General features: G+C 47.7%; 3 protein-coding genes across 9 annotated transcripts in view; 1 reads left to right on the plus strand and 2 right to left on the minus strand.

Moving 5' to 3' along the window:
- PMM2 (phosphomannomutase 2) overlaps nucleotides 1–6,456 on the minus strand; it is a 25,327-nt gene extending 18,871 nt beyond the window's left edge. For all 4 annotated transcript variants that reach the window (XR_008619099.1, XR_008619098.1, XR_008619097.1 and 1 more), the window contains exons 1-2: nucleotides 6,331–6,456; nucleotides 1,527–1,638 (exon numbers count right to left, since the gene is read on the minus strand). Coding sequence is in view for 1 of the 4 variants with exons in the window: in XM_055089871.1 (XP_054945846.1) it covers nucleotides 1,527–1,638; nucleotides 6,331–6,396 (178 nt within the window). In the remaining 3 variants the exon portion in view is untranslated. The remainder of the gene's footprint in view (nucleotides 1–1,526; nucleotides 1,639–6,330) is intronic.
- Nucleotides 6,457–6,641: 185 nt separating this feature from the next.
- The window catches only part of TMEM186 (transmembrane protein 186), a 36,259-nt gene continuing 21,734 nt past the window's right edge, over nucleotides 6,642–21,166 (plus strand). For 2 of the 4 annotated variants that reach the window (XR_003682862.1, XR_003682861.1), the window contains exon 1: nucleotides 7,316–7,337. Coding sequence is in view for 2 of the 4 variants with exons in the window: in XM_028498800.2 (XP_028354601.1) it covers nucleotides 7,287–7,337; nucleotides 7,709–8,344 (687 nt within the window). In the remaining 2 variants the exon portion in view is untranslated. Of the gene's footprint in view, nucleotides 6,666–7,257; nucleotides 7,338–7,708; nucleotides 10,209–21,166 lie in introns of those variants that run through there. The other 2 variants (XM_028498800.2, XM_007116019.4) reach the window with 2 other exon arrangements.
- Nucleotides 10,409–21,166, minus strand: part of ABAT (4-aminobutyrate aminotransferase) — a 48,410-nt gene continuing 37,652 nt past the window's right edge. Inside the window, exons 15-16 of the mRNA XM_028498801.2 lie at nucleotides 20,359–20,577; nucleotides 10,409–18,192 (exon numbers count right to left, since the gene is read on the minus strand). Coding sequence (XP_028354602.1) covers nucleotides 20,456–20,577 — 122 coding nt within the window. The 3' untranslated portion in view covers nucleotides 10,409–18,192; nucleotides 20,359–20,455. The remainder of the gene's footprint in view (nucleotides 18,193–20,358; nucleotides 20,578–21,166) is intronic.

A 21,166-nucleotide genomic window follows, 5' to 3' on the forward strand; every position in this document is an offset into this window, starting at 1 on the left:
ACGGGCCCAGCCGCTCCGCGGCATGTGGGATCTTCCCGGACCGGGGCACGAACCTGTGTCCCCTGCATCGGCAGGTGGACTCTCAACCACTGCGCCACCAGGGAAGCCCCACATAAATCTTAATGGAGTCTCAAACTTTAGGTGCTTGCCAAAATGCAGATTCCCAGGCACTGTGTGTTGGGTGGGGCTCCCACATCTGCATTTGAACAAGCTTCTCAGGTGATTCTGATACAGGTGGGTCTTCCACTTTCTTCTGGCTCGTGACTGTTTTGATTCTGGAGTTTCGACTCTTACTCTCTGCACTATAAGACGCTGTGCTACGCTGACAAAACCTCTCTGAGCCTGTGGTTAATTACGTGACCAGAGGCAGAAAGGGCAATCAGGACCAGGTAACAGGATCCCCGGGTCTTAATGTGTCCCATTATGTTGTTTATAGCGTTTCTAAACAGAGCACCTACAAGGAAAATTAAGTGTAACCAGAACAGAGAGTTTTAAGGGACTACACAGATCCCTCTTTCAGTAACTGGTTCAATAAATACACCCCACGCAGATTTGCACTGTAAGACATTACATCTAGAACAGTCGTTCTCAACTGGGGGTGATTTTGCCCCCAGGGGACATTTGGCAGTGTCTGGAGACAGTTTCGGTTGTCACACTGGGTGTGGCAGCACTATTGGTATCAAGTGAGTAGAAGCCAGGGATGCTGCTAAACATCCTACAGTGCACAGGACAGAGAGAATTACTGGCCCAAAATGTCAACAGTGCCAAAAAGAATGCTCAATCCATCTCTCTCTCTACCTGCTATTTCTTATAGGCCAGGCACCCTGGAGGCCCTGGAGGCCCTGGAGATGAATAATCCATACCGCTAGTCTTCGAGACAAACATAACCAGACAGTTTCCAATAATCAGAGAGTGCTACACCCACAGCACTAGACTCTCTTTGAGGGTAGCTGCTAAAGTATGATTCTCATGCCCTACAGACCCATGCCCTTCAGAATCTCCAGTGAAGGGGCACGTAAGAATCTCCACCTTCCTGGGGTCCTGGGCTTGAGATTCTGATTCACTAGGTGGGGGAGGAGCCTGGGTGACTCCCGACTAGGGAACTCTGCGGAACACTGCGACAGGGCAACAGAGGGAGGCATGAAGACCCGGAGGACCCCTCAACACCTGTGTGAGAAGGATGTCAGGAGATGGGGCCCAAACTGAGGCCAGAAGGGCAGTTAATGGGGACCAACAGGAAGAACTGCAGGCCGAGAAACAGACACCCATCTTTCTAGGTGAATCTGTCCATGTATCCGAGTACCAACTGTTCCACTAGCAACTCCAGAAATTTATTTATAGGACTAAAAACAGAGGAAAAATAAAGGCAGAGAAAATGGTTCCCCGAACAAGGAAGCCGGAAGCCTGAAGCCTGCCACACGGGGATGAGGGCTCAGGGCTCCTGTGATACTAAATGGCAACAGGTCCCAACATCCTCATGAGAAGTTAACCTTTTACCAAAATGTAGCCAGCAATGTGGAGTTTACCATCGTTTCCCAGTTGCTCCTGTACTTTCTCAAAGTCCGACCCGCCTACGACTCCAACTTTGATCTTCTGCCTCAGGTTTTGTAGAAAGCAATCCATGTCTTTGGTAATTTTCTGCATTTCAAAAAGGAAAACACAACGGTCAAGAGCCACGAAGTAATCGGGAGACTAAAATCCCAAGAGTAATACAACCCTTATTTTTACCTAGTTTAAAACACACAAGAAATATATTAACAGCTGTTATGTACTGCTCTAGCCTTTTTTCTGTGCATCTATACACTTGTCTATATGCACATATATAAATAGGTACCACCTTTTGAAACACAAGTGGACTCATTCCACATCTTGTGCAATGACTTGCTTTCTCAGCACTAAGTTGTGGTGATTTTTCCATAATGCATGTAGATCTACCCCGGTCCTTTCAAATGCTACACTGTGCTCCATTTATGGATTTAAGTTGATTAAAACAAAATAACATAATGAGATTAAAGAGGAAGTTGAGAGTTGATTTATTATAATTATATAAACGAACAAAAAGCCTTAGAGTAAGATCACTAGATTTTTGAGTCTCTCCTGAAAGAAAAGCTCTATCTATAAATAGTGGTCTTGGGACTTCCCTGGTGGTCCAGTGGGTAAGACTCTGCGCTCCAATGCAGGGGACCCATGTTCGATCCCTGGTCGGGGAACTGGATCCTGCATACTGCAACTAAGAGTCCGCATGTGGCAACTAAGACCCAGTGCCGCCAAAATAAATAAATAAATAAATATTTAAAAAAAATAAATAGTGGTCTCAGTGGTGTAATTTTATGCTAAATTCCAAACCGTGTGCCCATTCAAAAGAAATTTTAAGCTGAGATGAAAAGATATCCCTGTGTTCAAGCAAATCACAATGAAGTTTTTAAACTCTTATTTCATTACTTTTAGCAATCTTAATTGTACACTTACATGGAATATCTACACAAATAGTTACCAGAAATTAAAAACAAAAAACCCACTTAACTTCAGTACAAAAACATCCAGAATTCAATCTTCTCCTTTTCTTAAAAAAAATTTTTTTAGAGTAATACATGCATATGATTAATAAAATAAAATTGTACAGAAGGGCTTACATTAGAGTGCAATCTTTTTTTTTTTGCGGTACGCGGGCCTCTCACTGTTGCGGCCTCTCCCGTTGCGGAGCACAGGCTCCGGACGCGCAGGCTCAGCGGCCATGGCTCACGGGCCCAGCCGCTCCGCGGCATGTGGGATCTTCCCGGACCGGGGCACGAACCCGTGTCCCCTGCATAGGCAGGCGGACTCTCAACCACTGTGCCACCAGGGAAGCCCAAGGGTGCAATCTTTTCTACATCTTCCGGTGGACTCTTGACCTAATAGACAAAATCTAGTGGCCTCTGAGTCAGTGATTGTGAAAATGGGTCCCAGAGTCCCCACAAGTGCTTTACTCAGAGCCGATGTCAGAATGGGAGAAGTGGGGAAGATTCCCATGATTGCAAAATATTAAAAATGCAACACAAACGCAATACTTCCACCTTCAAACAGAAGCCTAAGGGTACAATTTATTTTCTCTTGACCCTTGTGCACACTGATGAGCTAAATGGTATTGCTGTCCAGCTATCAGACGTGCTCTGCAACTTGCATTGGCCAGAGGCACATTTCGCTTCCAGATGGCAGCAAATACTTTTCGACAAGAAATAAGACCTAGCTGCTCGTGACCACAATAGAGAATCTAAACTACCCCGCACCGCACTACCCCGCACCGCAGGAGAGATTTGGAGCAAAATAACCACACAGCGAAATTGTGATGTTTCTAAAAAACTCTTGTGCGGATAATTTCAAGGAATTCTAAATCACCCCAGACAAAATAAAGCACAGAGAAAGAGCCAAAAGCTTGGAATTAAGGTGAAAAAATGTTAAAAGTTCACCTGAAAAATTAAAAATAAAAATTATAAAAGACTTTTTTGGGACAATTAAGGAAAACTGAGTGGAGTAGAGGAAGAGTTAGAAAACAGGGCCTGTGGGCCAGACCCAGCATGCTGCTTGTTTTTGTAGAGTGACTGGAACACAGCCATATATCCATTCATTTCTGAGGTATCTGTGGCCACAACTATAGATGTGAGTAGCTGTGACAGAGAACATATGGCCTGTGAGCCTCAACCATTTACTATCTGGCTTTTTACAGAAAAAAGTCTGCTGACCCCTGGACCAGGGTATAAAATAATATTAGGGAATTGGTGATAGTTTCCTTAAGTATGATGACGATACTTTGGTTACGACAGATGTCCTTGTCCTCAAGAGCTGCAGGTACGAACATTTAGGGGTGAAGTACCATTATGACTACAGCTTAGGAAGTGGCACAGAAAAGATTAAAAAAAGAGAGAGAGAAAGTTAATATCAATCACTGTTGAATTTAAGTGGTGGGAATATGGATGTTTTGGGTACTATATTTTTCCAGCGATTCTGTACGTTTGAAATTTTTCATGATAGGAAGTTGGAAAACAATTCACCCAGGTTTATATCCTGGTTCTAAGTCTCAACTGCTTTTAGATGCAATGGCATTTCTTAGGAAAATACTCAGAACAGCAAAATTCTACTAAAACACTGAAATGTGCAAAGCTCTGGACTCCACTCTAATTAGATTTTACCTGTTTAGGTCATATACTATTTCAGCAGCTGCAGGAAAAGATAACCCATTTGATTGCTTTCGGATTGTCTTGTGCTTATCAATGTTTGAGAATGCAAGTATTGAGGAAGGGAAAGGTTGTACAAAGAACAGATCTGTTGCTAAAATAGCTTTTATTTTAAAAATAGCTTTATTTTTTAACCTTGAGCACCCAGCACATAGAAACAATTCTATTTTTTTTATTTTTAAAATTTATTTATTTTACTTATTTTTTTGGCTGTGTTGTGTCTTCGTTGCTGCACACGGGCTTTGTCTAGTTGCGGTGCGCGGGCTTCTCATAGCGGTGGCTTCTCTTGTTGCGGAGTACGGGCTCTAGGCGCACGGGCTTAGTTGCTCCGCGGCATGTGGGATCTTCCCGGACCAGGGCTCGAACCCGTGTCCCCTGCACTGGCAGGCAGATTCTTAACCACCGTGCCACCAGGGAAGCCCCAAAACAATTCTCTTTAAAATTAGATTTTTTTTTTTTTAGTGTAAAAATTTACTTACATTCGCCAAACAATATCACGTTTCAAATGTTTTAAGGGAGTACACTGCGGGTTGCCTGGTTTCGCTGCTATTTCATACTTTGTGCTTATATATCCTGGTACCTCCTGGGAATCAGAAGCACGTTCCTGAATGACACACCTAGTAACAGAACAGCCTCCACCTTGGAGCGGTAGCAGAAAATGGCAAACTTAGCAAATAACGATGCCCTGAGGCCCAGAGACTTGTACCAGATCCCTTCTGTGAAATCAAGGTCATGGTTTCACTGAGTCTGTTTCCTTATTTAAAATGGAAATAACAACTATCCTACCAGGGATGAAAGAGGGAGAAAGGTTAAAAGGGTCTAATGATACTGTGTAAAAAGGCTTGGAATGTAAACCCGAGGCCATTACAGCCAATGTGCCAAATTGAGAGCAGTCTTACCGGAACACAGCTATGCTATGTCTACATAAGGTCTATGGTTGCTTTTGCATTAAAGTCGAGTAGTTACTACAGACCATATGGTCGGCAAACACAAACGTATTTGCTATCTGGCCTTTTGCAAACAATGAATTGCTGACATTGGCTCCAGACCACTATGGGCTAATTAACAACCTACAAGTGTGCATGGATCACTGACTCTCAGAATCAAAAAGGGCCTCTGGAGAACGCGCACTTGAGCATCATCACTAGATACATAGCACCTGTGGCTCAGAAAGGTAAAATGATACGGACGGCTAAGGTCACCGACGTTTGTTGTGAATTCTGGAGCACACATACCACTGCTTCCACCTGGCCCAAGCTAAGCAGGGTAGAGCTAGAACTTGAAGACAGTGAGGCTACTTGGGCCAAGTCTCAAGTTCGAATGGCTGGCGTTCAGTGACTAATCTGTGCAAGGGGGAGGTCAGAGTGAGCAAAGATCACAAATGTTAATCTTAACTGAAACATATCCGTGCCTACGGCAACAAAATCTGGAAATGAGAAGTCTCCAGGAGTCCAAGGAGGCTCTCAGCAGGCAGCCTGCAGCAATCCAGGTCTCCTCCATCACCCCACTCCACTGCAGGGCTGGAGAAGGGAGTAGTGGCGGTCGCTGATATTAACTGAATATTATTGAACCCAGGCTACCGTATGCAAGATACTTTCATGAACTTATATGATTTCATTCGACCCCCACAAACACCACATGCAACAGGTCATATCCCCACTTAATGCCATAGATGCTGAGGCTCTGAGGTTAAGTGACTTTGCTCAAGGTCACACAATTGTCAGGAGATAAAGCTGAGACTCCACCAGGTCCGTTTGACCTGGAAACCTATGTCTTTCACATCAGGCTACGGGCAGAGACCATACGTCATAGGTCTGAGGAGGGCACACAAGCTGGTAAAGGGGCAGAGCTGGGGTTCAAACCCGGGGCTGGAGGTGAGAGTCGAGAACTGCGTTTTCCAACCCAACACAAGTTTCTTGCTCTCTTAGAGTTTTCCGGCCTGTCCCATCTCTTCGAGCACCCTGAGGTCTTGAAGAGCTGGTGGGAGCTTCCGTCTCATTCCTCCAGGAACCCAGAGTAGAGTTCGGTCCCTTCAGGGGAGGTAGGCGGTCCTTCGCCCCATCTGGGAGCAGCAGGGGGCTCTGCACCGGCTGCCGCCAGCCCGCCGGACGCCGCTTACCTGTCGCGGGGCCGTCAGGGTTCCGTCCACGTCGAAGAGGCAGAGCGCTGGGCCGGGCGCGGCCATGACCCCAATTTCCACGCGAACCTTACAGGACTCGCTGGCACCTGGAACCCGTCCCGGAACTTCCGGGACCAGCCCCCATGCCGCAGGGCACTCTGGGAGGAGGAGAATCCACTCCCATAATGCCTAGGACTAGCGGTAGCTGATCTCTCTGGACTACAGATCCCAGAATGCAATGCGACTCTACGCTGTCCTATTAGGGCCGAACACGCGCTCTTAGCGGTTCCGGGAGTAGGTGGGATTCACTTCCGGCAGCAGGCATTGAGGTCATGGTAAGAAGGCGGGTGGTGGGAAGTAAGGGAGGTGACGTGCTTTGTGGGTCGGGGGGCAGGCCTGGGGCAGGCCTGCAGACGCCTGGGGTTCTGATTCGGAGAATCCGCGGGAGGGACGTGGGTTCCGATTTGTTATTCCCCGCTCTCCTCTGCGCTCAAGTCACGTGGGCCAGCAAAGGCGATAACTAAAACTCACTGAGCACTCGCTGAGCATCAAGTGCATTTGAAGGCTTTAAAACCATCATCACATTCAGTATATTTTGGATCCCCATTTTGAAAGATGAAGAAACTGGGGCCCAGAGAGGTGGAGTAATTTGTCCAAAGATCCATAGCTGGTGACTGTAGGAGTCGGGGGAACCCAGATCTGACTTTACCGCCCAAAGTATCTTTCGCTGCACTATTCGAGGTGTGGAACTGTGCATCTCATAAAATCCTTGTGCTACGGGTTGACGCCTCCTTCCTCCTCCGTTCTACCCCATCTCTCAGTTTAGGCCAAGTAAACAGCTTTTCCCTTCTGACCCCAAGATGACGCTTTAACCTGACCGAGAATTGGGAATTGGGATGAATATCTTGCGGATTTGTTCCCCACTAGGACATTGATTGAGTTTCCTGCTTGGGGAAATGTCACACAGGCTGTGGATCCAGTGTCAGCCCAGAGTTGGCCCTCCCAAGGTATTTGTTGAATGAATGAAGGCTGCGCCTCCTTTCCTATACCTACTTGAGCTGTCTGGACGAAAGAGGACCGGTTTAAAAGTCAGACTCTGCCCCACTTACTGGCTTTGTGTCTTTGGGTAAATTTCTTACCTTCTCTGGGCTTAGTTTCCTCCGTGGTAAAGTAGAAGTAGTGGTTCCCATTGCAAACAGCTTTTGTGAAGATCACGTGAGGTAAAGCATCTGGCTTTACCTTTCTTTCCATCTCTGGCAGTGATGCCGGCCTCACAGGATTGGTGGGAGCCTCCGTGTAAGATGCTTTGCAGCTACTCCTTGTGTGATTAGCATGGTTGAGTTCCATGAGAGAAATGGTCTCCCTGTCTCCCTTTCAGGCTGCCTTCCTCCGAGCTGTGCCGCGGTCGCCAGGGCCAGCTGCATGGGGAAAGCCTCTCCACGGGCTGTGGTGCTGCAGTGGGCGGAATCCTAGGAGGTGGGTGGGAAGCAGGCCACCAGCCTCCAAGGAGAAACCACCCGGCACAGAGACAGAGACATTTCAGATGGTGTACCGGTTTGATGCCATCAGGGCTTTCGGGTACTTGTCTCGGCTGAAGGTGGCACAGACAGCCCTGACGGTGGTGGCCTTGCCGCCTGGCCTCTACTGGTACTCCCAGGGCCTCATGACCTTCAACTCCCTGTGCCTGGCGGGCGGGATCGCTGGCTTTGCCCTGGCCATGTTGTGCTGGATGAGCCATTTCTTCCGGAGGCTGGTGGGCATCCTGTACGTGAATGAGTCGGGCACCATGCTGCGGGTGGCCCACCTGACCTTCTGGGGCCGGCGACAGGAGACATACTGCCCTGTGGCCGACGTGATCCCCATGACGGAAAGCCAGGAGCGGCCTCAGGAGCTATTCGTGCGGATCCAGCAGTACAGTGGGAAACAGACCTTCTACCTCACCCTGCGCTACGGACGCATCCTGGACCGAGAGCGTTTCACACAGGTGTTTGGGTTGCTGGACAAGTTCAAGTGAACGGGCAGGAGCCGGGCCTCCTGCAGGAAGCCTGAGGGTGTGGGCGGGACTGAAGGAGGGGGTCGGGCAGCTGGAGACTTTGCCGGGGCCCCTGGGAACTTGTCTTTTGGGATGAGGAAATTCATGAGGTAGAAGTGAGTAAGTGGGTTTAGAAAGAGGCCCTGAGTGCAGATTCTTAACTGCACTTGTGTGTGACATTCAGATAATGGCCAGAAGTTTCTGTTAAGAACCAGTTCTTGGAGGAAGCGATGCCAAGCTCTCTCGAACAGTTACACTGCTGTGAAATCAAAGACAGAGAGGTGGGGGGCTGGAGCCAGAAGACTTGGGTCTGTGCGTTTCCAAATCCCTGCCCTGGGGCAGGTTATCAAGTCTCTCAGAACCTTGGTTTTCACATCTTAAAGTGGAAAAATCCTCCCTGTCTCCTGGGACGGCTGTGAGAATAAACAATGAATGTCATTGTCAGTTCCGAGGTGATGGCGCAGCAAAAGGCTTCCAGGCGATGGGTAGGGATTTCACCAGCCCTATGCTGCGCCCCCTTGTGGACCCAGCGGCGGGGGGACCAGGATGAAGCCTAGAGGTGGGTCGTTCATCCTGCCAGCACGGTAGCTGCACAGCCACTGGGGCAAGGTTGTAATCCGAGCAAGTTCACCGCCCAGAGGTCTAGGGGGCTCTCACATCAGAAGGCTTTGCAGTGTGATAAAGTCAGATGAACTATATGCTGGTGTGATACTTTATAAAATAAAGCCAGTTAATGTCCCCCGTAATTAGCAATATGCTTATTATATAATTTGTAACAAAGTAAAGAGGAAAGAAGTCATGATCTTTGTAATTCTACCACTCAGAAGTCAATAACTAAATTTTGTCTTGTGACCTTGCAGTCTTTTTTTTTCAAATCGTAGTAAAATATAAGCATAAATTTATCCTTTTAACCATTTTAAGTGTACACTAAGTGGTATTAAGTATATTTAGTGTTTTGCAACCATCACCACTTCTCTCCATTTCCAGAACTTTTTCATTATCCCAACCAGAAGCTCTGCACCCATTAGATAGTAACTCCCCAACGCCCCCTTTCTCCAGCCCTTGGCAACCACTAATCTGCTTTCTGTGTCTATGGATTTGCCTATTCTGGATATTTCATGTAAATGGAATCATCCACTGTGTGGCCTTTTATGTCTGGCTTCTTTCACTTGGCATAATTTTGCAAGGTTTACCCATGTTGTAGCAGGTATCAGAACTTCATTCCTTTTTTATGGCGGAATAATATGTATATATCACATTTTGTTTATCCATTCATCTTTCGATGGACATTTTGATTGTTTCCACCTTTTGGCTGTTGTGAGTAATGCTGCTGTGAACATTGGTATGCAAACATCTGAGTTTCTGCTTTCAATTCTTTTGGGTATTTTCTGAGAAGTGGAATTACTGGGTCATACGGTAATTCTAAGTTTAACTTTTTGAGGACCTGCCAAACTTTTCCATAGTGGCTATACCATTTTATATTCCCACCAGCAATGCATCAGAGTTCCAATTTATCCACATCTTTTTTTTTTTTTTATAATAGCCATCCTAATGGGTGTGAAGTGGTATCTCACTGTGCTTTCAGTATTTACTTAAAACATAGATGTTATCCTGTATCTGAAATTGGCTTTTTTTTGCTTCATGTTATAACATAAGACTACGTCAGTTATAAACATTCATTTAAAATATTCAGTCACAAGGAAGAAACCTTGGACTATGTGAGATGCTGGATGTTAACTTACTGTGGTAATCATTTTGCAGTATATACATATATAAATCATGTTGTATACCTTAACCTAATACAATATTGTATGTCAGTTATATCTCAATAAAGTTGGAAAAAATGGGCAGCATACCTTACAAATAGATAAAAACAAAAGGCCCCGATTATTTGATTTTTTTTCATTTAAATACTTTTTATGCAAAAAAAAAATCAGTAATTGCAAAATATTCCACTGAGTGGATGTAGCTGGTCCTATAACCTTTCTTGTTTAAATGATTTCCATTTTTTTATTGCTATAAAGAATGTGATAAATGCCAAGTATATGGAGAGATATCTTTCCTCTGTGTAGGCTGCAAATGGCATTTTGAGAAAAGTGACTTTATAATCGTGATAACGTGAAAGAAGTTGTTAGATCTTCTTAGTTAATTTATTGCATTTCACAGAAGCAAGTAAAGCATGTATAATTCAAGACAGTTTGTTCCTGCAGGCTTCCAAATCAGCCAGTCATCCCAAACCTCTTCTGCTGTGTGCTGAAGGCACCACGGTTCATAAAAGGGGAGGATTTTGGCCTTTGGACTGACAGCATCTTGGTGGGGAGGGAGGGCGGATGCTAAGTGCATGTGTGTAATTAGAAATGGGGAGGGACTTCCCTGGTGGTCCCGTGGTTAAGAATCCGCCTGCCAGTGCAGGGGACACGGGTTTGATCCCTGGACAGGGTGGTAAGATCCCACACGCCACGGGGCAACTAAGCCCGCGCACCGCAACAAAAGATCCCGCATGCCACAACCAAGACCCGACACGGCCAATAAATGAATAAATAAATAAATAAATATTTTAAAAAAGAAATGGGGAAAAGTGCAAGGAAAGAGAAGAGTGGGGTGGCCTGAGGCAGAAGAGCAGGAGGGGGTGAGGTTGGGAGAAGGGCCCAGATGGCCTGGGGCCGGGACTTTGAAGGGGACCCCAGGCGTGAGGAGGAGATGGACGTGAGCACCGCTTGTTCAGGCTGAGGGGACACAAGCGTGCGTTTCTGCCCTGGACAGGAGTGGGGTGGGTGCCTTTGGTAAGGGGAGGACCCTGAATTTGATCTAAGTCACTGTGGGGAGCCTTTGAAGGTCAGTAAAAGAAAGCTTGGGGAAAAAAAAAAAAAGAAAGCTTGGGAGCTCTTAAGATCAAGAGGAAACAGCTTTTAATTTGTATTTGTTTTTAATTAAAGGTGCAAATGAAAGGGCATAGACTTATTATGGATTTGTCGTTGCCTCTGTTAAATTCCCATCGCGTGTTAATTCCAGCCAGTCGAAGGCCATGGTCTGGGGAGTGTGTGACTATGTCCCTCAGATGTTTGGGAATGCTGGGCTCCCATTGTCAGCTGGGGTATATCTGCAGGGTCTCTAGATAGAGGGGTTGTGCATGCCATGGACGGCGTGACCCAGAGCCCGGTTGTGGGCCTGGGGGTTCCCGGAGAGCCGCAGACCCACTCAGAAGTGCCGGCTCTTAGGGTAAATGGCATGTGGTTCCACTGACTTAATTTTATACCAACTTTACTCTGAAAGTACAACCAGAACCTGACTGCTCTCACCTGCTCCAGCCCTGCCATTTTGATCCAAGCTGCCCTCATAGCCTCTGGATTATTGCAACCTGCTGCTTCCATCCTTGCCCTTCTAGAGTCTGTTCTCGCAGCAGCCAAAGTGATCCTTCCTTTCTATCTTCCCTCCTTCCTTCCTTCCTTCCTTCCTTTCTGCCGCACCTTGTGGCTTGCGGGATCTTAGTTCCCTGATCAGGGATCGAACCCATGCCCCCTACAGTGGAAGCACGGAGTCCTAACCACTGGACCACCAGGGAAGTCCTGCCAAAGTGATCCGTTTAAAAAAGAGAATCACATCACTGCTGTAGAAGCTGAAGTCCTTACTGTGACCTACAGGGCCCAGCATGGCCTGGCCCCGCCCCTACCCCCAGCTTTCTTCCCTCATCCACAACTCTGCACTGACCACTTCAGTTAGCTATATTTCCCTTGCTCTTCCTCCAATAATCAAGGACCCCACAGCCTCAGGGCCTTTGCACTGACAGTTCCTCTGCCTAAAAGTCTTTCTCCCTAGGTATCTACATAGAAGTGTCTATCTGTCTCTCTCCAGTTTCTCTCTCTGTATAACAGCGGTGTTACTATTTATCCTCAAGAAGTTGTACTGAGGATTCAATTATATAGAAGACTCGATTATATAATTATCTGTAGAGCTGCTGGTTCCCTTCCCTACCTTTCCCTCACCTGCTTGTCAGTGACTTCAATTCCTGTGAACCTCTTCTCCCAAAGACACAGTCTGTGCCTATAAAATGTCTTAAGAGGGATTAATGATCTGACCTTGACTTATTAAAACCAAAAATTAACTCAAATAGGCCTGTTGGGCTACCTGTAAGCACTTACCTGAGTGAGCTTCACCCCCTGGAGATTCTGATTATGTCTGGGGTGGATCCCCAGAATCTGTCTTTTTGTCAAGCTTGAGGCTAATTCTGCTATGCAGCCATGCTGGGAATTTCTGAAATAGATGACCAGGGTGGACAACACCAGAATGACACATGTCTGTGTCCCTGGGCCAATTTTTTTTTTTTTTTTTGTCCTACAGAATAGGTTCTCCGCCTGGGCTCCGTGTGTAGAATCACCTGGACACCTTAAAAAATACTGTTGCCCAGGCCCATGACCAGTTTCCCTAGAGGGGATTCTCATGCGTAGCCTGATTTGACAATCACTGCCCGGAAGTGTCAGCTCAGTGGGAGGTGACGGCCCCGATTCTCACCGCTCTGGCACAGAAGAGCCTCCACTCAGATGTGTGGTTTGCTCACGCAGTACCAGCAGAGGGCACACAGAGCAAATGCATTCTTCTATCCCTTTATTTCCAAGCTAAAATTACATGTGACAAGGGAAGCAGCTTAGGGTTTCTGCAGTGCACCAGCAGGGCAGTCGTACCCAGTTCCCATGCTCCAGATCAGCAACAACAAAAACAGCAAAACCCGCCTGCGCTCAACCCTGCAGATTCTGGTTGGGCAGCAGCTGGGCATCTGTATTTTGATGCTTCCCAGGTAATTCCAAGGCACCCCAGGTTTTGAGAATCATTGTGTGGGATTGAGCCTTCCCAAGAGCGGTGCCTCTCTGATGGTCAAGCAGCTTCTCAGAAAATGGAAACGGTCTTTAGATTCAGGTGGTGTGTGGTTATATTGGTGATTTCCCCCTTTGAAAACAATTCCAAAAGAATCATCTGATAGACGTACCCAAGCATGTGTATGAGGATGTTCACTGAATGTTTCTAATAGTGAAACAAACACACAACAACAACAGGAAGTAAACTAAGTTGCCATTAGTAGGCAACACAGTTAAATAAGCTATGGAATATTACACGCCCTTAAAAAGAGTGAGGTTGAACCATATCTGCTGATGTGACAGGATAATCATGGGGTAGTGTTAGGTGGAAAAAGCAAATCAGAGAACACTATAGTTCTGTATGATCCTATTTGTGATTTTCAAAAACACATTCCAAATTTTTCACAGTGGTTAATTCTGGGGAGAAGATTCAGGTGGATGAGATAGAGGGAAAACTTCTACTTTGAACTTTGTGGCCTTCTAGTATTGTTTAAAGTTTCCGTAACGAGCATGTCTTCCATCTTAACAAATGAAGTAAAATGCTGTAATAAACACAATCTCTTTTGCCATCCTTTCCCCCTCCTGCCAGCTCTCGAGGTAAAGAGAAAAGTTTCTCAACCATGAATCTCCATTCTGGACTTGGAAGCTGGGTGGACAGTAGGAAACAGTGATTAAAAGCATTAGTGATACAACCGTGTTTGTATTTTGTAGACTGGTTTTCATTCCCATCTGCTGAGAACCATGTGGACTTTGGGCACCCCACCTGCCCTGGACTGTGTATTATTTATTTAGATGCAGGAAATGGGGTAACCTGTAGCATGTCCATTTTCACATGGTAGTTGCTAGGGACTGAATGTTTGTATCCCCTCCTAAAATTCATATGTTGAACCATAGCCCCCCATGTGATAGTGTTTGGAGATGGGGCTTTTGGGAGGTGATTGGAGTCAGATGAGGTCATGAGAGTGGGGCCCCCACAATGGAATCAGTGCCATGTGAGGACACAAGCGGTAAGAGACCGTCGCCAAGGACCCAACCCTGGACTTGCAGCCTCCAGAACCATGAGAAATAAATGTTGGCTGTTTATGCTGCCCCATCTCTGATATTCTGTTAGAGCAGCCTGAGCTGAGACAGGTAGTCCTCCAGACCATGGTGAGGTCTGCTCCAACTGGGGACATTCACAGTGTGCATGGCTGGGAGCCATTGTCCTTCCTACACCGGTTACCAGAACTGAGCCTTACCTGGTCATAGGCCCAGATATCCCACCCCCAGCCCATCATAAATAAGCATGTTTAATGCACTTCCCAGAACAGATATGATGGGCTTAGCTGCTTGCAGTGGGCCAGCCTAGGGTCAGTTAGCCAAATAACTAGGAGCTTGCCCTTGGCTGCTTTAAGAATTCAGGACTTGTGAGTCCCCAGATGGAAAGCCACCGGGTCCCTTTGAAACCTGGGCAGAGTCCAACTTTTACGGCCCTGTTTTGATCCTGCAGCATTCATTCAACTATAAAATCATGCCTGATGAAGGTTAATCAGGCAGGGTCGATACCATCTGGCCACGTTTGTACCAACTCTAGTGACAAAACATCCGTTTTACTGATTAACAGTTGTAATCTACTCTGGGATCTGGCGGGACTTGTCCCCGTGTTGGGAAGTAGGTTTAACCTTTAGAACTATATGTGAGCCAGGTTCACAGAGATCAAGTGGCAAAAGGAACCGTCATGTATTAAGCACCTACCACGAGTCAGGAGATGATTACATGATTTTTTATTTTATTTATTTTGTTTTATTTTTTGGCTGTGTTGGGTCTTCGTTGCTGCGTGCGCGGGCTTTCTCTAGTTGCAGTGAGCGGGGGCTACTCTTCGTTGCAGTGCACGGGCTTCTCATTACGGTGGCTTCTCTTGTGGAGCGCGGGCTCTAGGCACGCGGGCTTCAGTAGTTGTGGTGCATGGGCTCAGTAGTTGCAGCACGTGGGCTCTAGAGCACAGGCTCAGTAGTTGTGGTGCATGGGCTTAGTTGCTCCGCGGCATGTGGGATCTTCCCAGACCAGAGATCGAACCTGTGCCCCCTGCATTGGCAGGTGGATTCTTAACCACTGCGCCACCAGGGAAGTCCCGATTACGTGATTTTCTTGAATCCTCCCAGCAGCTGTTGGAGTTGGAGAACCAGAGAGAGGTCGCAGGTGTAGGGTGAAGCACGTGGCTTGGAAGCAAGGCTTCCTACCTGCTTGAACCCCAGCCCTGCCACTCCCAGGCTGTGACTGTGGGCCAGTAATATAATCACTGACTGTGCCTTGGTTTCTTCATCTGTGAATTAATGATAATAAAAGCACCCACCGAGGGTAGATGAAGGAGCTGACTTACTACATGAAAAGCACTTAAAAATAGCGCTTGGTCCAGGGAAGCCCTCGATAAGTGTCAGCTGCTTTACTATGACCACTCTCTGCAGGTGATGCTCAGAGAGGTCAAGTGACTTACTCAAGGTCACCCAGCTAGAAAGCAGCAGAGTTAGGTCATTCTACTGCATTGTCCTGCCTCCCCGGGGGGTGGAGAAGGGGGAAGAAGGACAGAAAATGGAAACAGTGACTGTTTTTAACAAAGGTCCTGGCACCTTCCACCCACCTGCCTTAGGGATATACGCTTAGGAGCTCACACTAATGCTGACCAAGTTCAAGTTCACTTTCCCAGGCCAGTGGCCAGGCTGGTGGTGAGAAGAGTCCTGAGTGGTTGATCCTCAACCAACCCCATGCTCACTGCATGTGCTCATTCACACACACCCGTGTGTCTCAAATCCTGGCCTCCAGGCTGTGTGATGCTGGGCGGGTTCCCCAACCTCGCTGAGCATCAGGCTTCTCATCTCACAAACAGGCAGACACATACATAGCTCATAGGTGTGTTGTGAACATTACAAAGCCCCAGCAGAATATGCCTGTGCATAGCAGATGCTCAACAAATGATAAATATTATCACTATATGTGATTATTCTTAAAAGCATATTTAATGGTAGATATTGCTTTCCTAGTCAGTTATTTCACAGACCTGTTTGGTGTCCCAGCCGGAAGGGACCTTGGAAATCACGTGGTCCAAACCATACCTTTTCCAGGTGAGAAAAAGAAGGGCCATGGAGGGCCACTGAGACAGCTGGGTGCAGAAGTGAGTCAGGAGCCCACGACCCCCAGTTCTAGGTCAGGACACCAGGAGGACCAAAGAGCCAGCTCATTTCCACAGGTGCTGACTCAGCATCTCTTCCGTGCCTTCCCACGCTGCACCTGCCTCCCGGCTGATTCCCATCAGTGATCAGCTTACCACCTCAATCCAGTGACGGAGAGAATGTGATGTAATTGGTTTGGGTTGGGGCCTAAGCATTAGGACATTTACAAAGTTCTTTAGGGCATCTCCAAAGTGCATCTAGTGTTGAGTGTCACTGTCCTGGATGTAGTGGATTCTGTGCTTTTCCTTCCCTCTCCATCCAGCCCATTATCGCTGTCCTGGTTGGGCCACCTGGTCATCTTGATGGCCACAGATTCCCGACTGATCACCCAGTCTCTCTATTGTTCACAGTGGACAATCAGGACATTCTTTCTAGAATGCATGTTGGATTACCGCCCTGCTCCAAACCTCTGGTGGCTCCATCAGCTCATGGACGGCCCAGACTGGCACAGAAGGCCCTCCAGATCCGAGCCCTTCCTGTTTCTTTGGCCTGGTCTCCAGGCTCTTCTGCTCTCCTTGTCTTTGTGATCTAGTAATGCTGAACGCTGTACAAATGCCTGCCTCATCCTGCCTTCGTGCCTTCAGCTAGCTGTTCTTTTGGTCTGGAATGCCTTCCACCCCTCCTCTGAGTCACTGGAGCAGTTCCCGCTCAACCTTGCAAGTTGAAACTCAGAGGCCTAACCTCCACCCTGACTTGGGCCTATCCTTTGTTCATGTACGATATCCTCCTGTATCCTGGTCCTTACGCTGGGTTGCTATGACTGTTGCCCCACTGGAAGGTGAGCTGAGGGTAAGGACCACACCTTGTCCATCCCCATTACATGGCATGTCTTGGATGAACTCTGGTGAACTGAATGGCCTCACCAGGCTTCTAAGCCCAAGGCAGACTTAACTCAGGTAGAGAATTCCCCCAAGACATCCCTAAGAGGTGCTTAATCATAGGAGCTTCATAAGAACTTGTGCAATAAGTCCTTACCAAAACCATTTCCAACCAAAAAGGCCACATTTACTCTGATGTTTCCATTATAAATATTTTGTTTTTAATTTAAGAATGCTGATTAACAGAGGAAACAGACTGAGTTCACGGAATTGTGCATATGGTCATCCGTTACACTGTGACGTGTTAATTTCTTTATCATTTATTGGCACTGTCAACAGAATACTGTAAACAAGATCACTTTGTACGCGTAAGTTGGCAAGGCTCCCTAGCTATGGTTTTCTACCATGAGCTGATATACAGATAGATATAGACAGGTATAGATATACAGATTATATTAATGTTGTGCACGATTTTGCATGGTTACTGAGTGTCAGTAAAAACTATTTAAAAAACACCCATTTATAATAAAAGTGAGGATGTGCTAAGATTTGCTATGACTGGACCTTGTTTTCTGTAAAAGTGATGAGATTTGCTAGCGACATTTACTAAACCCTATGGCACTAATGTGTGATGGATTCGTTTCCGGACCGTCGGCCACAGAAGTTCTTCTGCGTGGGCTCTGCCCGAGCCAGCACCCTGTCCTCCGGGCTCCCTGTGTTTTCACCAACCTCTGGCAAGTTTCTTGAGCGCTGCTGAGAATGTTTTCCTTGAAATTCGCGCAGCTCCACCTCCACCTCCAAAAGAGAACGTCTCAGGAACTCACTATGCCCTGAGTCAACGAGGACTGGCTGATAAATGGCTTAAAAAGTTTTAGAAGTAACTTCCCTTGGTAAGGAGTGAATAAGTCTGGAAAGGACTTTCCAGATAAAAAAGATTTCATTTCTCTGTCAGTGCCCTGTGGGGAGAGAACAAAATATTGGAGCCACTCTCTCCACCAAAGAGAGCCAACGTTTCTGGTTGTGCCCTGGCTTAAAAACCTTTTGGACTCCAGGAATCTCATTGTATGTTTGGATCCAATGCTAAAGTTCTCAGGAGAAAGCATACATGAATTATGGTTTGGTTTGCATTTTGCTTGTTTGTTAAATAAGGCCTTGAATCTTGGGATATTGCCTGTGGAATCTGGATCCCCAGTGAAAAGTGTGAGGCTGTGAACTCATGTGTCTTTGCGTATGCTGTTCCCTTTCTGCAGCACTCCACCTTGTCTTGTCTACTTGGTGAACTCTTGTTCATCCTGCAAAATCCTGCTCAAATGTCGCTTTCTCCTCGGAACCTCCTCTGACCCTTAGGTGGATCGGGCCACTCCCTCTGATTTCCTGATGTTCCTACACATACGACGGTTATGGCATTAATTGTTGGTTTAAGAGTCTGTTGTCCCCAGTGGATGTGAATCGCTTGAGAGCAGGGACTAGGTTTTATTTCACCTTTGGATTTCTAGTGCTTAGCACTGGGCCTGGGACAGAGCAGGTATTTAATGCAAGTTTCATGAATGAATGATTGGATAAATAAATGAATATACAGATGAGTGAAAGCTTGCAGAGAGAGGGAGGCTCCATTTAGTTGGCAGTGCGAATGCCCTTGGACATGGCAGAGCTCCTTAAAAGCAACGGATTAGCACTGAGTGCAGGAATGCAGGGTGAACCGGGATTCAGGGATTCCCCCTCGTCTGTTAAACACGTGACTGCCTTTCAGTCTTGGCAAAAATAGGATGATGACCAAATCTGCTGAAAAGCAGAAGCAGAAAAAAACCAAACCACTTTGAGATCTTTGGATGGTTAGTTATTAAAAGAGAAAAGTGCTGAATTGAGAATCTTGATCTGCCCGGCTCCCAAAATAGTCAACCAAGGCACCAGGAGACCAGTGGCTTCCTTTTGGACAGACTTCCTTCGTTTACCCGCTAAACAACACTCATTGCTGGAGGACGACCAAATGCTCTTTTTAGGAGCATCTGAGGTCAAATCAGTTCCAAAATTGTCTCGCCTCCAGCAGAGACCCCCTTAGCCTCAGCCATCATCCAATTAAGCCTCTAAGCATCACCTGCCTGGTCATCTCACAGTCACTCATGGCAGGAAAATCTCTGACTTGGAGGGGTAACGACAAGGAAGCCACCTTGCACCAACGGGCTACTTTTTCCTGCATGGAGCTCTGGCGCCTTCAATGCGTGATGCCTCCAGCAAGAAGACACCTGGTCCAGCTTTGACGTAGCAGCAAAGCCGTTCCTGGGACAGCTCAGAAGTGGAGCAGAGGTGGATGAGCAAAAGCTAGAGAAAGGGTCCCGGGGCGAGGGGTCCAAGGTCAGACCCCAGGTGCCCTGGGGACAGGGGGAGGGGTCTCTGCTGCCCCAGGCCTGGGCTTATGCTCCTGGGCGTGTGTCCCTGGGATGATCGGGCATAGCTTTCCTTCCACAGAGGTCTGGGCTGACGTTTAATGGGAGGGAGGGAATTTGGGGAACGAGGGTGGTGAGTAAGACCTGTCGGCGATGCCACCCAGAGATTCTCCCAGGACGAAGCCCCATGAAGGCGAGAATTCACAGTTTGGAGAGGAATCCCCGGATGGATCGGGGGAGTGGCCCTACTCTTCGGGAGGCCAGAAGACCCCTTCCCACACCCCCAAGCTCAATCCCGTGTCCCTACTCTCCTGCCTTAATATGCTCTGTCCTGCCCGTCACTGGACCGCGCACGGGACGTGCTCAGAGCTTCGGGGCCTGGGGGCGAGGGGGAAGCATGTCTGTTTGCATAGGGCAGGAGGAGCGAGCGTCCTCCCCGTTCAGAACGCGTCACTTGAGAGGGACGGAACCCAGGAGTCGCAGCCACCAGCCCCAGGAGCAGGTATCATTCCCTGACTGGCTTCCAAAGGTATCGTTGGGGTCGAGGGTGGCAGATACCTGGCCAGGACCCTCGGGGCCCAACCTAAGACTATGTCCAGGGCTCAAGCAGAATTTCTGGACTTAAAACCAATGTGCACCATTGGCTCTGCAGGGAGAGAGCAAACCAGCCCCTCCCCTCCCCCCAAGCCACGAAAAACATCCCCTCCCCACAAATAATCCTCCAGTTTATGCATTCACCTCTGATACTTTAAGTGAAAACATGAATTAGGCAAACTAATCGATTTGACAAGGGGTGAGATCAGGGCTTCCTCAGAGCGTGGAGGAAATGGCTTCTTTACTTGAAGTCGGCTAAGATGTCGCTGAAAATATTGAGGAACAGGTGTGCGTGGTGGTCCCTGAAGACCAGCGTGGGACGGAAGCGGATGGACTTGTCGCCGCAGCCCCCCAGCATCAGGCCTAAAAGGAGAGGCGGGGTGGGGTTAGGGGCCTGGGCTCGGAGTCACGGCCCGGGAGCCGGGCGGGGTCGCACAGGTGGCTACCCCCTCAGTCCGAACCGTTCCGTCCTTCCTTCCAGCCACCCGGCCAGCCTTCCTTCCCGTTCTCTCTCATCGGCCGGCTCACCCGCCCTTCTCTTCCCTCCCTCCCTTCCAACTTTGAACGCCAGCTCTGCTGCCCCTGGACTAGGCCTGCTGATTGAGAAATCCTGACACAAAGTCCTTGCCTTCCAGAAACTCGTGGTGTGGCGGGGAAAGAAAATAAGAAGTAAATTACAGAAGTGTGGGCAGGTCAGCAGTGCTTATGAAGGACGGAATCTGAGTTTTGGTTTTTTTGGGGGGCCGCGCAGTGTGGCTTGCAGGATCTCAGTTCCCCAACCAGGGATCCAAGCCAGGGCCCCGGCAGTGAGATCGTGCAGTTCTAACCACTGGACCACCAGGGAATTCTCGGAATCTGCTGCTTTTTTTTTTTTTTTTTGCGGTACGCGGGCCTCTCGCTGTTGTGGCCTCTCCCGTTGCGGAGCACAGGCTCCGGACGCGCAGGCTCAGCG

The sequence above is a fragment of the Physeter macrocephalus genome, chromosome 14 (genome assembly GCF_002837175.3).
Source record: "Physeter macrocephalus isolate SW-GA chromosome 14, ASM283717v5, whole genome shotgun sequence".
Taxonomy (NCBI): domain Eukaryota; kingdom Metazoa; phylum Chordata; class Mammalia; order Artiodactyla; family Physeteridae; genus Physeter; species Physeter macrocephalus.